This window comes from Vicugna pacos, chromosome 17 (assembly GCF_048564905.1).
Source record: "Vicugna pacos chromosome 17, VicPac4, whole genome shotgun sequence".
Classification (NCBI taxonomy): domain Eukaryota; kingdom Metazoa; phylum Chordata; class Mammalia; order Artiodactyla; family Camelidae; genus Vicugna; species Vicugna pacos.
In genome coordinates this window covers 20,505,312-20,521,300 of record NC_133003.1, presented here as the reverse complement: position 1 = coordinate 20,521,300, position 15,989 = coordinate 20,505,312, and the positions used below count along the sequence as shown (strand labels likewise).

Below are 15,989 nucleotides of genomic sequence, written 5' to 3'. Positions count from 1 at the left end.
CCTAATTGTTAATGATTCTAAGTGCTATTTTTTGGCCATTTGTATGTCTTTTTTGGAGAGATGTCTCTTCAGATCCTTTGATTGGATTATTTGCCTTTTTATTGTTGAGTTGTAAGAGCTATTTATATGTTCTGACTATGGGCTAATATTTACTTGTAAAATTGTAGTTTTTAAATTGATTCTGTATAGCTTATCATCCCTGGAAAGAATATAAATTTACATCTCTAATCTTTAGTTATTTCTGCTACTGGGAAAATTTTCAAAGGCAATCAGTGCCATATTCTCTTTCTATAAAAATTAGCTTTAGAAAGGATGGATATCTTTTTTTTCTTTAGCTCCTAAAGTGGCATAGACTTTGAGATTTAGTACTTTAAAAGGCAGCTCTTAGAATATGAAAACGAATATATGTATGTATGTGCATGACTGGGACATTGTGCTGTACACCAGAAGTTGACATATTGTAACTGACTGTACTTCAATTTAAGTAAGTAAATAAATAAAAGGCAACTGTTACTAGAGAATTGTATATTTTGTTTATACTGATTGATTTCTGAAAGGCCTTCTGGCCTCTTCACTTTTTCGTTGGCCATCTTGGGATATCAGGTTAAGGAATACGGCCTGATTTCTTCTTTTTCATTTTCTTTCAAGATAGTAAGGTAAGCAGCTGGATGCTTAAAAAAGAGCATAGGCATGTGAATTTCATGGCTTTAGTCATTGAAGCTCGGGCTGTTTCATGTTGAAATCAGCAATGAGAAGCCAGTTTTACTTAGCTGATTTCCCTTAGTTTTTCTGTTTTGCTATTTCTTGGGTTTCAAGGGGCTTACTTCATTAATTCCCTCATAGTACTAGAAAGAAGTTTTCTAAGCCAAATTTAAACTACCAAAGAAATTGTAACAAGTATTAAAAGGTAGATATAATTCAACTATGATTAAAATCAGTAAGAATCATCTGATTACATAAATTTGTACCTATCTTTGGTAAGGAAACTTGAAATAAAAAATCTACATTAAAAAAATCTACATTATATGATAATATTGCTTACACTATTGTTGGGAGGGCTACATTAACAGATAGAAAGCACTTAAAGAATAATAAAAATATTGGTAAAAGCTTTCATGTAGCACTGTAAAGTACTATAAGATACCAGAGAACGTGAATCTGGAGGAAGAAGACTAGTTGGTAAAACTTTCATCAAGGAGATGAGGTGCGATTTACACCTTTAAAAGATGTATATTAATTGCAAAGCTTCACAGAAAATGGTAGAACAGGCTGTATATGGGAAATGAGGCAGTAAAGAATATAGTGATCTTGATTTGGGTGGGTTTGGAGACAAACCGTCAGGTGGTTGGAAAGGGAGAATATTTTTACTGCAATGGGTAGTTTTGTCAAGAGTGATGCACAGTAGGCCTAGAATCTAGTAAGTCTAAATACACAGCAGAAAAACTTCCCCTTAATATGGTAAATAATATTCAATTATGTAGAAATATTTTTGGGAGGGGCTTATTAGCAAACCAAAAACTCTAGGTGAAAATTAAGTCTAAATAATAGTTTATTCATTTATTTTGTCAGATTGGCTAAAGTTGTTTCTTTTTCTTTTTCAGAAGAGTGGTTGAGACCTGTGATGAGAAAAGACAAGCAGGTGTTAGTGCATTGGGGGTTTTACCCAGACAGGTAACGTTGCTGTGTCCTGAGATCTGGTATAAAGATTTTTATTGCCAGTGAGAATTATTTATATATAGTTTCAGTTTCTGAATAGTGACAATTTTGTTGATTTGTTTTAGTCATTGAATTCAGTTTTTTTGAGTCTTCTCTTACTGACTTTCTTATTTATTAAGTTATGGAATTCAGTGAAGTCATATGGCTTTATTTCTCTTAATAAAATGATAGGTTTGCTGTGTTTGCCAAAACAGTCCTTCAGTATGGTATTAGACTGCTAATTTTGATTTGTTTTCTTTAAGAAATGAAAGTTCCACATAAATATTTTACGACTGGTTAGTTTCATTTGTTTTTTTAGAAAATACTCATGCCATTCTGTTAAGGATGAAATTATTTTACGTCTAAAATGATGTGTATGTATGTATATATGTGTATATAAAACTCAAACTGTATTTTGGTTTCTAAATGTGAATAATAAACAATTTAAACAAGAACAAATGTCAGTGAAAATAGTGGTTCTTATTTAATTAGTATTATGCCCACAAAAGGCATTTAGGAATATGGATAACTTTCCATATACTTCATCTTTTAAACCTATAGTAGAGCTGTTTAAGTGTTCTTTCACTGTTCAAATGGAAAGTCTCCATTTTTCATGTCAGACCAGTCTCCTTCCCTTGTATCCAAATCCACTTCTAGCCTTATCGTATTATTGGAAGCAGATCCCAAACATATCATTTCAATATTTCAGTAATAAATATTTCAATACATATTTCTGAAAATAAGGACTAATTTTTTTAAGTAAGTATAATATTATTGTCATACTTAAAAAAATTAACAATGACTTAGTATCAAATATCTAGTCATTGTTGTCATTTGATACATTTGATTGATTGATATTTGCTGAAATTAGAATTCAAGTACATCTTGTAATTAGTTGATATATTTCTTAAGTATTTTTCAGTTGATAGATCCTCCCTCTCTCTTCTCCACCCCCAACTCTCCCCTCTCTGCAGTATATTATTTAAGAAACTGGGTTGTTTGTCCTGTAGAGTTTACCACAGTGTGGGATTTTTTTACAGCATCACTGTGGTATATTTGAACATACTTCTCTAGTTTCTGGATCTAGAGTTGATCAGCATCTGTTTCATTTTAGGGAAGGAACAAGACTTGCGTAGATATGTGTTCTTCATCAGGAGACACATAATGTCTGGTCATGTGCTGTTTTTAAATCGATTTGTTTCAGTGACTTTATTTTACTTGTAAATATATTTTTTAAGGAAGGAAATACATCTTTAGATATATTCAAAGTTTTAAGAACATATTGACTGTCTTTATACAAGTTGAGTTAATTAGGATCAAATCAAGTCAGCTTGCTAATCAACCTTTTCTGAATCATAATTGAACAGTTTTTTAAAATAATAACATTTAAGTAAATGCTTTCTAGAAAACATTTATCTCTAGTCTATAAGTATCCATGGTGCTATTAAAACAAACTTTTCAATATTATAGGAATTATTTTGGGAAATTAGTTTGCCCTTTGAAACACTTAGATGGAAATTCAAATTTAAGATGACAAGCAATATACATATAGGATTGAAATAAATTTTATAATAACACATTATTAGACTTGTCAGCCTGTTTGCTGACTTTATGTATCAAATAAGATGCAGTGGTTAGCTCTCGTCTTGTCTTCTCAAGGGGCCTTGTTCACTTCTTTATTAACTGTAGTTTGTGCCCTCATGTCCACCTTTAGTCAAGACTTAAAAATATAAGGTTATCAATTTTAAAAATCACCATTGTAATCTTTATCTGGTATAGTTAATTAATTGGCAAAGACACTTTTTCCCTTCAGGTCATGTTTAAGTGTTCCTAGAAAACTTAGCAGGGTACTATTAATAGGTCTGTAGAGCTGTGCTTGTTCCAAATGCTTTTGAACTAACTTCTGAGAAGTGGCTAAAGGAAATCACCGCTTGTAACTATACTCATATTTCATTTAGATATGACTTGCTTTTATAATTTATTGTCCAGTTTAGTGGTATTTGGCTAGTACAGTAGCATTGACAAAATTTTAATTTGGTAGGCAATTTTATGCTTATTTCAGAATCGTGGAGTAGGGGAAGTGATTTATATCAGTGAGTGGAATTTCACTGATAAGAGAACCTTTGAGCAAAGAGATGTTAAAGATGTGAGGGAGTGAGCTATATGGATATCTATGTAAAGGGCATGAAGTGGACACTGCCTGGCATGTTTAAAGAGCACCACTAGAGCCCATGTGGCTTTAATATAACATGAGTGAGGGAAGAGTGCTAGGAGATAGGTCATAGGACCAGATTGTGAGGCCTTGGCAAACTGCTGGAAGGATTTTGACTTTAACTCTGAGTTAGGTGGGAGTTGGAAGATTTTGAGCAGTGGAGTAATGTGAACTTAGTTTTCAAAAGGATCTCTTTAGTTGCTGTGTGGAAAGTCGGCTCCCAGGGCTTTGGGCCAAAATGGAAAGGTGAGAAGTAGATAGATTCTGGACATATTTTGAAGGTGGAACTGGTAGAAGTAGTGGATGGTTTGATTATAGGATGTGATTGAGAGTGAAATCAGGGATGTCTTCCAAGGATTTGGGCCATAACAGTTGAAAGGATGGAGGTGGCATTTCCTGAGATGAGGATGATTGGCTAGAGCACAGTATTGGGGTCGGGATGGCATTATATGTTGAATTTTGAGTGTGTAAGGGATGAAAACTTTATTAGACAAAAAAGAGATGTGAAATTATTGACAGTTGAATTCATGAGTACAGAATTCAGAAAAGAGGGCAGTTATAAGATTTCAAGTCATCAGTATATATTTGAAGCCATAAGGCTTACATGAGATGATCATCAAGAGAATGAATAGGTAAGAGGATTGTTCCAAAGACTGAAACCTGGGGCCTTCCAATGTTGAAGAGATTTGGGAGAAGAGGAGAAACTGGCAATGGAGACTGAGGAGAGGCTAGTGACTAGAAGGAACAGGTGATAGTACTGTCTCAGAGGCCAGGTAAGGGAGTGGTCAACTTGTTAAAATTCTGGGGACTGAGACTTAAAACTTGGGTTTTACAGTGTGAGGATTACAGTAGACCTTTACAGAAGAGTTTTCTTTGCAGACTGTTAGACAAAAGTAGATGATAATTCGCTATTACTGGATCCTAATAGTATTTCTAAAATATATTTTTGCCTCTTGATAGAAGTCTTTTTATTTTTAGTGAATGAATTCTAATTTGTTTTACCTTTTTGCATTTTCTTTATAGCTACGATACTTGGGTCCATAGTAATGATGTTGATGCAGAAATTGAAGATCCACCAATTGCAGAGAAGCCATGGAAGGTGAAAAATCCTTTTTATAACAAAATTTATCCTTATGTAACTTAATAGCTCTTCTTAGCTGTTCTCCACAAGAATGCTTTAAGGATATACGAATAATGACCCTCCTTTCTTGTCATTCTATTGAGAGATATCTGTGGGTTTGAAGACCTCGTTATCTGTTTGTTTGTTTTCTTTTCTTTTTTGAGGGGGTGATAATTGGATTTATTTATTTTTTTATGAAGATACTAGGGATTGAACCCAGGACCTTGTCATGCTAGGTGTGTGCTCTACCACTAGCGCTATACCCTCCCCCCTGTTATCTGGGTTTTAGATGAGATGTCTGCAATGATGATTGAGACCCCAAAGCCAAGTTAGACTGTGGCTTGAAAGAGGAGTGTTAGGAGTGGAGTTGACTGTCATTGACGATGTCATTTAGGAAGGCTGGAAGCAGTGTCTGCATGGCTTTTATTATGACATAGATGTATCTTATCATTTCTATTGTAATGGTAAGAGTCTATGTATCTACTCTTGTTTCTCAACTTTCAATTTGGAAATAATTTTGAAAGTTGCAAGAATAATATAAAACAAAGTACTGTTTTATACTCTTCTTTCAGATTCCCTTATTGTTACTGAAACAATTTATTACCTGATACAAGACCCATATTCCATTTTCACTAAGTGTCCCACTTCCTCTTCAGAAAGATAGCCTTTGAGCTTCATATTACATATGAGAATGGGATTAATAAAAATTAGTCTTTTTTTAAAAAACAAACTTTTAATTTGGAAATAAATTTTAAACTTACAGAAAAGTTGTAAGAAGAATAATACTACATGGCATATTTGTATACCCTTTAGCCAGATTTGCCTGTTAACATTTTACTCTGTTTGATTTATCATTTATACTCAAAGTGTATTTATATATATATTTTTGAAACATGTGAGACAAAGATGCATATGTAATAGGCCTTTACTCCTAAACATGTGTGTGTTAAGAATAAGAAATCCTCATATGTAAGCACAGTATAGTTATCAAATTCATTAAATGTAACATTGACATGATACTTTAGTCTACTGTTCATATTCCAGTAATGTTTTTGATAACATTTTCTCCTGTTATATAATCCTGTCTGATATCAGCTATTGAATTCCTATGTCATGTCACTTTAGATTGCTTTAACCTGAAATATTACCATGGTGTTTCCTTGCCTTTTACAACGCTTTTGAATTTCAAAAGAATACTTCTCATTTGGAACTTCTGATCTTTCCTCGTGGCTGATTCAGGGTGTGCATTCTAATTCTAGTCAGAATGCTGCACTAGTGATGCTGTGTCCTTCTCTTGGCATCATATTGGGAGGCATGCTGTGTCCATCTGCCCCCTCATTGGTGATCTTAATCACCCAGTTAAGGTGTTCTCTGATGGCTCCACTATTAATTACCCCCCTTCCCCCACCAATTTACAGCTTGCAAGCAATTTCTGAAAGATTCTTTTAGATCATGCAGATACCCTTCCGCTCATCAAAATCCTCCATCCATCATCCGGTTTTAGCATCCACTTACAATTCTTTCCTGAACCAGCCTTTTCTTTGATGATTACACAGCAGTAATTTTCCACTCCAGCCCTTCCCTCCACATTTACCAGTTGGCTTTCAGAGTTCTCTTGTAAGCAAGAGCCCTTCTTTTCCCTTCATTTACTTATTTATTCATCTGTCTGTTGTTAGTGTAGATTCATAAAGTTCTAATTTTTCAGTGGTCAGTAATTCATTGCTTCAATGTCTTGTGCTGTAGTTTCATATTTGGCCACTAGGGTCCCCTTCAAACTGCTTGTCATTCTTGTGACAAGCGCTTGTCATTTTTGAGCATCTCCTTGGGGCATAGCAGGATATTCCAGGTTCATCTGATACTATCCATTTCTCTTGCCTAGAATCAGCTGTTTCTCTGAGGATCTCTGATTTCTTTTAGTAGGAAAAGGTATTAGAGACCAAGATTTGGGTACTGGTATTATGCTCACTGCTACTGAAATGTCTTTGCTCTTAGGTTCTTTCTGTTCGGAGAATTTTGAAATATAGCTACTACGAGTGTATAAACACAGACATTCTCATGTACACATACACATGCATATACACATAATGTACATATTTTAGAACTGATGAGGCCATATAGATAACCTTCAGTTCCTATCCATCCCCAGAGTGTTCTTTGCCCTCCTCATTCCATATCTATATGTCTCTTCTCCCAGAGTAAGAACCCTGGATCCCAACATTAACACATTTACTCATTCTATTAGTATATTTAAATTAGTTTCAGAATTGTTTTGCCCATGCCACTGTCATAAACAAAAATATTAAAAGAATGCAAGAAATGTTTGTGGTTTCCCCCTCCCCGCCCAAGACTGAGGGTATGTCATATATTGGCAAATAGTGCATTCGTGAGTTATTGTGATGAACTCTTTTTTTTCCTCCAAAGTGAGTTTGTTACTTGTTTGAAGTACAGTTGAATTTATTTTTTTGTTTGTTTTCAGTTTTGATGTTTCCTCTCTATCTTCCATCCAAATTGATTTAATTTTATATTTTGAATATAGAGAGTTCTACTAATGCTTCTTTTTTTTTTTCTGGTTTGTCCATTTTATTTATTTATTTATTTTTAAACATTTTTTATTGATTTATAATCATTTTACAATATTGTGTCAAATTCCAGTGTTCAGCACAATTTTTCAGTCATTCATGGACATATACACACTCATTGTCACTTTTTTTCTCTGTGATTTATCATAACATTTTGTGTATATTTCCCTGTGCTATACAGTGTAATCTTGTTTATCTATTCTACAATTTTGAAATCCCAGTCTATCCCTTCCTACCCTCTACCCCCCTGGTAACCACAAGTCTGTATTCTCTGTCCGTGAGTCTATTTCTGTCCTGTATTTATGCTTTGTTTTTGTTAGTTTGTTTGTTTTTGTTTTTGTTTTTTAGATTCCACATATGAGCGATCTCATATGGTATTTTTCTTTCTCTTTCTGGCTTACATCACTTAGAATGACATTCTCTAGGAGCATCCATGTTGCTGCAAATGGCATTATGTTGTCGGTTTTTATGGCTGAGTAGTATTCCATTGTATAAATATACCACGTCTTCTTTATCCAGTCACCTGTTGATGGACATTTAGGCTGTTTCCATGTTTTGGCTGTTGTAAATAGTGCTGCTATGAACATTGGGGTGCAGGTGTCATCCTGAAGTAGATTTCCTTCTGGATACAAGCCCAGGAGTGGGATTCCTGGGTCATATGGTAAGTCTATTCCTAGTCTTTTGAGGAATCTCCACACTGTTTTCCACAGTGGCTGCACCAAACTGCATTCCCACCAGCAGTGTAAGAGGGTTCCCCTTTCTCCACAGCCTCTCCAGCATTTGTCATTTGTGGATTTTTGAATGACGGCCATTCTGACTGGTGTGAGGTGATACCTCATTGTAGTTTTGATTTGCATTTCTCTGATAATTAGTGATATTGAACATTTTTTCATGTGCTTTTTGATCATTTGTATGTCTTCCTTGGAGAATTGCTTGTTTAGGTCTTCTGCCCATTTTTGGATTGGGTTGTTTGTTTTTTTCTTATTGAGTCATATGAGCTGCTTATATATTCTGGAGATCAAGCCTTTGTCGGTTTCACTTGCAAAAATTTTCTCCCATTCCATAGGTTTTCTTCTTGTTTTACTTCTGGTTTCCTTTGCTGTGCAGAAGCTTGTAAGTTTCATTAGGTCCCATTTGTTTATTCTTGCTTTTATTTCTTCTAGGAGAAAATTTTTGAAATGTATGTCAGATAATGTTTTGCCTATGTTTTCCTCTAGGAGGTTTATTGTATCTTGTCTTATGTTTAAGTCTTTAATCCATTTTGAGTTGATTTTTGTATGTGGTGTAAGGGTGTGTTCTAGCTTCATTGTTTTGCATGCTGCTGTCCAGTTTTCCCAACACCATTTGCTGAAGAGACTGTCTTTATTCCATTGTATATTCTTGCCTCCTTTGTCGAAGATGAGTTGACCAAAAGTTTGTGGGTTCATTTCTGGGCTCTCTGTTCTGTTCCATTGGTCTATATGTCTGTTTTGGTACCAATACCATGCTGTCTTGATGACTATAGCTCTATAGTATTGTCTGAAGTCTGGGAGAGTTATTCCTCCAGCCTCTTTCTTTCTCTTCAGTAATGCTTTGGCAATTCTAGGTCTTTGATGGTTCCATATAAATTTTATTATGATTTGTTCTAGTTCTGTGAAATATGTCCTGGGTAATTGGATAGGAATTGCATTAAATCTGTAGATTGCCTTGGGCAGTGTGACCATTTTATACTAATGCTTCTTAAAGCATGTATACTTCTTTATGTATTCTTTGTATCCCATTCTCCCCACTTTTTGTAGAACAAACTTAGTGTTTTCTGGTTTATCTTTTCTGTTTTTCTTTTTGTCAACACAAGTGTTTGCATGTTTTCTTTTTTCCCTCTTTATACTTTGCTTTTTCCACTTAGATAATCTTTTCTGGAAATCCTTGGTGGTCATATCTGCACTGTGCTCCATTATGCTTGGACGTTTGCTTTTTTTTCCCTCCTCATTTGGCCGCGTACAGTTGCATTCACCTTTTTTTTTTTTTAATTGAAGTATAGTCAGTTTACAATGTTGTGTCAGTTTCTAGTGTACAGCATAATGCTTCAATCATATAGGAGCTATTATTCTGGCCATAAGGTATTTTTATGAGAAAGATAACAGAGGATAGTGGTTTAAGAGCTTAGTTTAAACAGAACTCAGTGCAGATCCAAGCTTTGCTTCTAGTTAGGAAACTGGACAGCTTGCTGACACTCTGCCCCAGTTTGCAGATTTGGTAAACTAGAGAGACTAACCTGCATTGCTTTCCCATTCTTAGGGGGATTAAATCAGCTCATATTATATGTAATATAATATGTTCAGCAGAGTGCCTGACACAAATAGACCTGGATGATCTCCATAAAGACCAGGAGACCTGAGTGGTCTCCATAGAGCGCCATGTGTACTTGACAGGGCCAGGTGACATGTCTGTGTAAATGTCCTCTTTCATTATTGCTTAGAATGTTGTTGAATACATAAACCTAGAGCCATTCTTCATGCCTAAAGCAGTGATTTACTTTGGCCTTATGCTTTTTAATGTTTTTTGTCAGTGATTTTTGTGATGATACAGAAGCCATGATTAGTGAAACAAGCCAGAGAAATACAGATACTATACAGTATCACTTATAAGTGGACTCTTAAAAAAAAAAGTCAAACTCCTAGAAACTGTAGAAAAGTGGTTACCAGGGATTGAGGGATAGGGGAAACAGGGTGAAGCTGGTAAAAGGGTATCAGTTTTCAGCTGTATGGTGAAGTAAATCTGAGGATCTAAGGTCAAATATGGTGATAATAGTTAATAACACTGTATTGTAGAGTTGAAATTTGCTAAGGGAGTAGCTTTAAATGTTCTTTTGTGTGTATGCACATACAAAACAGATAAATACGTGAGATAATGGATATGTTAAATCCCAGGGGAATGGGGATCCTTTCACAGTGTGTACGTAATCAGATCACCACAGTGTACACATTAAACATCTTGGTTTGTTTTTCAGTTATACCTAAATAAAGCTAAAGTTTAAAATATGACATGATTATCAAATTTAAGGGTCTTAGTTATCAAAACCTTACTCTACACAAAACCAGTGATGCTTTTGTATTATTTACTTGGTAAAAGACAAGGAATACAAATTAGAAATGGTTAGGTTGCAACTCACATGTCTTTAATAGTCTTATATTTTTAAACTTTTATGCATTTTAGACTGAGAATAGTAAATTGGCTTCTTTCATTCTGAATACTGTAAAAACTGAAGTGATTTATTATATATGTAGATATTAATGCTTTGATGTGGTTTTAGGTTCATGCAAGATGGATTTTGGACACTGATGTTTTCAATGAGTGGATGAATGAAGAGGATTATGAGGTGGATGAGAACAAGAAGCCTGTGAGTTTTCGTCAGCGAATTTCAACAAAGAATGAAGAGGTATTTGGTTTGGCACCACTTTCGTCTACTTGGTGTTTTCTTCTTTCTTGGCCGGAATGTTTTCAAATCTTCATTAATAAACTTTCACAAACAAAACAAGGTGCATCAGTCATCAAGTATATATAAAAGTTAACTAAATGCCCTAACAGCCATCTCACATGCTGGCGTCCCCCCAAAAAGGGGCATGAGAATCTCAGAGCGTCATTAAGATTTAAAGTGGCCCATGTGGTATGGAAGGTGTTAGAACTGATTTTATTCTCTAGATCTGAGTATTAATTTTGTGAACGAAATCACATCACAGGATAACTTTCCAAGAAAAAATTTAGTTTTAATATTTTTTAATAGCTTTGTTAAAGCACATAAAATAGTACAAAGTGTAGGCCTTAAAGTTCTCTGAGTCCTTTTATGAGGTTGGAGAACTTGACATTTAATACTCTTTAATCTTTTAGGAAGCCCAGCCACTTAAATATTTATTTATGATTTCTTTAAGTCACAACTGGGGGGATGGATGTGTCACTAGAGGAAGACTTGAGACTGAGAAGAAGGCTTAGATGTTTTGTTGTTGGGCTGTGACAGTTTCAGATAGAGACCTGATTCTAAAAGTCCTTTTCAGTGGGGAGACATGAAATTTTTGCTTTTTCCTTTGTATTTTAGATCTTTGAAAAAAATTATTTAAAAACCGAATCTTTTTCATATCTTTTAATTTTTAGTTTGTCCTTATTTGGAATTTTTCTTTGAAAACTTTTTATCTTGGTCTTCCTACTGATATGCTTTATATTTGTTTCCCCTAAATGCATTTCAAATTGAGTCTTTTCTGTCATTAGAAATACTCACTTTCTATATTACATTATTAAACTGGCATGTTCATATCCAATTCTGTTCATATTTGAGTGGTTTATTTATTTTTTACTTATTTTAGGGAGGATTGTATAAAAACTGATACCTTTCTTTAAGAATTTGATGTATAGTAAGGCTAAAATTAAAGGTGAGTGTAGTTTAGATTTTCTTTAAAATGTCTCTGGTGTGCCTGTAAGATGACTTAGATTCCCATTTTGATGCTACAGAGCTGTTGAAAGGACATAGATGTAAAGGGTATGAGTGTCCAGGGAAAAATAATGTTTAGGTCTCTGATTTTTTTTCAGATATAATACTGGATTATTTTAGGTGTGTTTTCTTTATTATGGTCTGTTTATTAAATTGATAGTTATCTACAGACTGACTTTTGTATGTTGATGTGTATGCTGCAACTCTGCTGAACTGGTTTATTAGCTCTAATAGTTCTTTTTGCAGATTCCTTAGGGTTAAGATATGTCATCTGCAAACAGGGGTAGTTTTACTCCTGTGGGTTGACTTTCAAGTCATGAATTGTAGCCTTGTAAAATTTTACATCTTTTGTATCATTCTCTCTTAATATTCCTTTTACTGATAAACTACATGTTGTTTCTGGTACATTTTCACAAGGTCATTCAGCCAGTCTTTGTATTTCATTAATTTAATAGCATGTGTTTCGTATTTTTCTAGTGGTTGTTATAAATGCTTTTCCCATCTGGAAACACAGAACATGTCTGTTTTGTAGCATAGTTTGAATACCTGTCAAATGGTTCTTGTATACCCATTGACGGGGTCTCACCTGGAAGGTCAGGGAAAGTCTCTTGACTGCCGGCAGTCCAGGATGCTTAATGATGTGCCTTTTATTTGCTCTGAGCTAGTGTGTTTCATATTATCTTTGTTGTGAAAACTCATCTTGGACCAGGGTTCGTAGAAACTGATGAGTCAGCAAAGTTGGCTGATATTTATTTCCATTTACTTCTTCCTAGCCAGTCAGAAGTCCAGAGAGAAGAGATAGAAAAGCATCAGCTAATGCTCGAAAGAGGAAACATTCACCTTCCCCTCCACCTCCCACACCCACAGAGTCCCGGAAGAAGAGTGGGAAGAAAGGGTAAGAACAGTAACATGATTCCAAAGGAGTTTCCAGAGTTTTTCATTTACATGGCAGGTTTGGCTGAAAAGAAGTTTTACTTTGACTGGTTGGAAGTGTTTTTACTTTGATAGCTTGTCTTGTAATGGGATATTATCTTAGGCTGTATTTATACAGAGGCTCCCTGAATGCAACCTTTTTTCTATATCTAAGTATATATTAAGAAGCATGGCTCGGGGGGAAAAAAAGCATGGTTGATAAGGAAGTTAAGAAATTATATTCACTGTAGTTGTTGTCTTTCTGTGATTTCACCACCTGTCCCGTACATGATCCAAATGACTTATAGAGGAGTTGAACCTGTGTCTTTTTCATATTCTGCAGTGTGTGGCAGTGTAGTGCTTTGTGCAGTGAGTCACATTTGCGTTTAGTGAATCCTGCTTGAGTGGAAGTTTTGGCATATATTGAATAGGTTGTTGTGGGGATTAAGTGAGACTTTACAGACCTTGCAGAGTGCCTGGCCTGAAGAAGATACTTAATAAATGGTAGATAATGCATAATAATTTTTTATTATTCTTATGTATTAAGTAAATAATTTCAGGGTTGTCTAGCTGAAAATATTTTAAATAATTTCTCAGACGTTACAGCATAGTCTTAGAAAATGACAGATTGCAAGATTTCTTCATTTCATGTGATAGAAGTTTGTTAAATTTCTGTTTGTTGACCAGACTGTAAAGATCTACTTGGCATCTTCTCTCAATCAGCTTCTTTTTCTGACTTTCTTCTCTAGCCTAACTTGCCTTTCTCAGCTCAGAACATACCTTGAATCACATTATTTCTTGTATGGTAGGGTTACTTGAATCATTCTTAACGATGCTTAGAAGGTTTTAGGAAAGTTAAGAAACTCTTAGTTTTATAAATAATTTTAATGGGCCTGTCACAGTTATAAAATAAAGATTTTTGTTAATTTTGTCAAGTAACATGTATTGTGACGTAAAAATTAAAATCAGAATAGATTGTTGGGGGGGTATTATTGAGGGAAACCTTCGTTCTTAAACTTGTATTCTGAATCTTTCTGTTTGATGTTCTGAGATTTCAGAGCTGCCTGAGGTCCTTGTAAAGAAAATTGTAACAGTTTTTCCAAATATTCCCGGACCTAAAATAGATGTGCTGCTTTCCCCATTACGGGCTAAGATGGGGGTGCCAGGACACTAGTGGTCATAGAACCAAGGTGTGATGTCCATCTTGTCCACAGTGGAGGTATTTAGCCTCTACTCTGAGTGTAAAACCCACCAAACTGAGTTTCCCAAAATAAACGTATACTTGTCCTTTAATTGAATGCTTCTACTTTCTAATGAGCAGGATTTTGCTCTTTCGAGTTTCCCTTTAGAAATCTCTGCTTAACCAAACCATCTTGAAATCTGTTTTCCTAACATCCATATTGTTTGTCTTCCCTGCATCTTTTGGTACTTTTTAGGTGTTATATCTCCTTGCTATCTTTAGTTTCATAGGATTTTAAAAATTATCATGAAATTTTTATTAAAATTTTTTTACCCTATACACCTTATTCTATCCTCTGCCAATATGTTGTCCCTCTAAAAAGAGGACTTTGACATTCTCTCAGCAGTGTGAGGACTCACCAGTTCCTTCTCCATTCCTGTTCACCTATCATTATATTGTAGATTACTACCCCAAAACAAGTTTTTTTTTCTCATCCTTTTGTGCCTTTGCTTATCATCCTAAAACGTTGCCTATTTTTTTTTAGTAAATTGTTATAGTTCCCAAGGTTCAGCTTAACTGTCACTTGACTAACTTTCACTGAGCTGTATTTTTTGGAACTTATATTCATTTCTCTGTCTTGGTGCACATCACATCATGTGATCTAGGTAATGATTTCTATTATGTATCCTGTGTCATTCCTCAAGGTAAGGAATCATTCCGTTCTTGTTTGAACTTTAACATGCTTTCTCGTGTGTGTTTTAAAAATAAATGTTGACTTGATTGAATTGGTGGTGAAAGATCAGTGGCAATTTTTACAAAATGAAAAAATTAGTACTATTCTAAGTGATTTTACTTTGCAGTTCCTAATGTTTGGATGATACAAAGAGCCAGGAAAATATAGTTAGTTGTATATATCTTTGAGAAAAGTTCTTATGTAAATCACTATAATCTGAGGTGAAATATATACCTTATTTCCTTAGCAGATCTTTTATTACACTAATTTAAGTCCCCTTTAGATACTGTCTGCAGTTTGTGTAGTAGGATTTCTGTGGCCATTTCTTATACCCAATAAGTTTTATTCTCCTTTTGGCTAGTTTGATGTAATTTGGGGAATGTATCTAATTTGTTTGATTTCTGTTTGTCTTTTAAAGTGATTCTGATCATAGAGTCTAACAACAATGTAGGTAAAGCCTGTGAATTTGTCTTCTGTATTGTAACTATAGTCAGTCTTGTTTGTGCTTTTGTACCTTTTATGTTTTAGTCAAGCTAGTCTTTATGGGAAGCGCAGAAGTCAGAAAGAAGAAGATGAGCAAGAAGATCTTACCAAGGACATGGAAGACCCAACACCTGTACCCAACATAGAGGAAGTGGTTCTTCCGAAAAATGGTTTGTATCCTTCTGCCTAGACTATGAGAATGTTAGACGTGATTTAATCATTCTCAGCAATGCCATGGGATGATTTACTTTTTGCTCTGCATCTCCAGGTCTTCCTTTCAAATGGTAGATTCTTCCCCTTTATGGTTAATGTTAATGAAATTCCCTTTTCCGCAATCTTTTGGTGTACTTTCACTGTTTATTGAGAAAACATACTGACCAAAAAGTTCTCTAAATTTAGTAATGCTTTAAAATTCATGGATTTAAAATCTCAACCAAATCAATATACATATGAAAAAATGAAGTACTTATCTATGTGCAATTTAATCTCTTTAAACCAGTTATTGCGAGGAGGATGTTAGACCCTTTTAACTGTGATTGTGGATTTGTCTGTTTTCCCTTTATTTCTGTTAAATTTTTTCCCTGTATTTTCTTCTTGTACTTTGAGCTTTGCT

General features: G+C 34.6%; 1 protein-coding gene across 2 annotated transcripts in view; it reads left to right on the top strand.

Annotated features, from left to right (window-relative positions):
* Nucleotides 1–15,989, top strand: part of SMARCC1 (SWI/SNF related BAF chromatin remodeling complex subunit C1) — a 138,385-nt gene that overhangs the window by 38,657 nt on the left and 83,739 nt on the right. For both annotated transcript variants that reach the window (XM_072941181.1, XM_072941180.1), the window contains exons 7-11: nt 1,602–1,671; nt 4,931–5,006; nt 10,899–11,024; nt 12,842–12,963; nt 15,422–15,546. In XM_072941181.1, the coding sequence (XP_072797282.1) occupies nt 1,602–1,671; nt 4,931–5,006; nt 10,899–11,024; nt 12,842–12,963; nt 15,422–15,546 (519 nt within the window). The remainder of the gene's footprint in view (nt 1–1,601; nt 1,672–4,930; nt 5,007–10,898; nt 11,025–12,841; nt 12,964–15,421; nt 15,547–15,989) is intronic.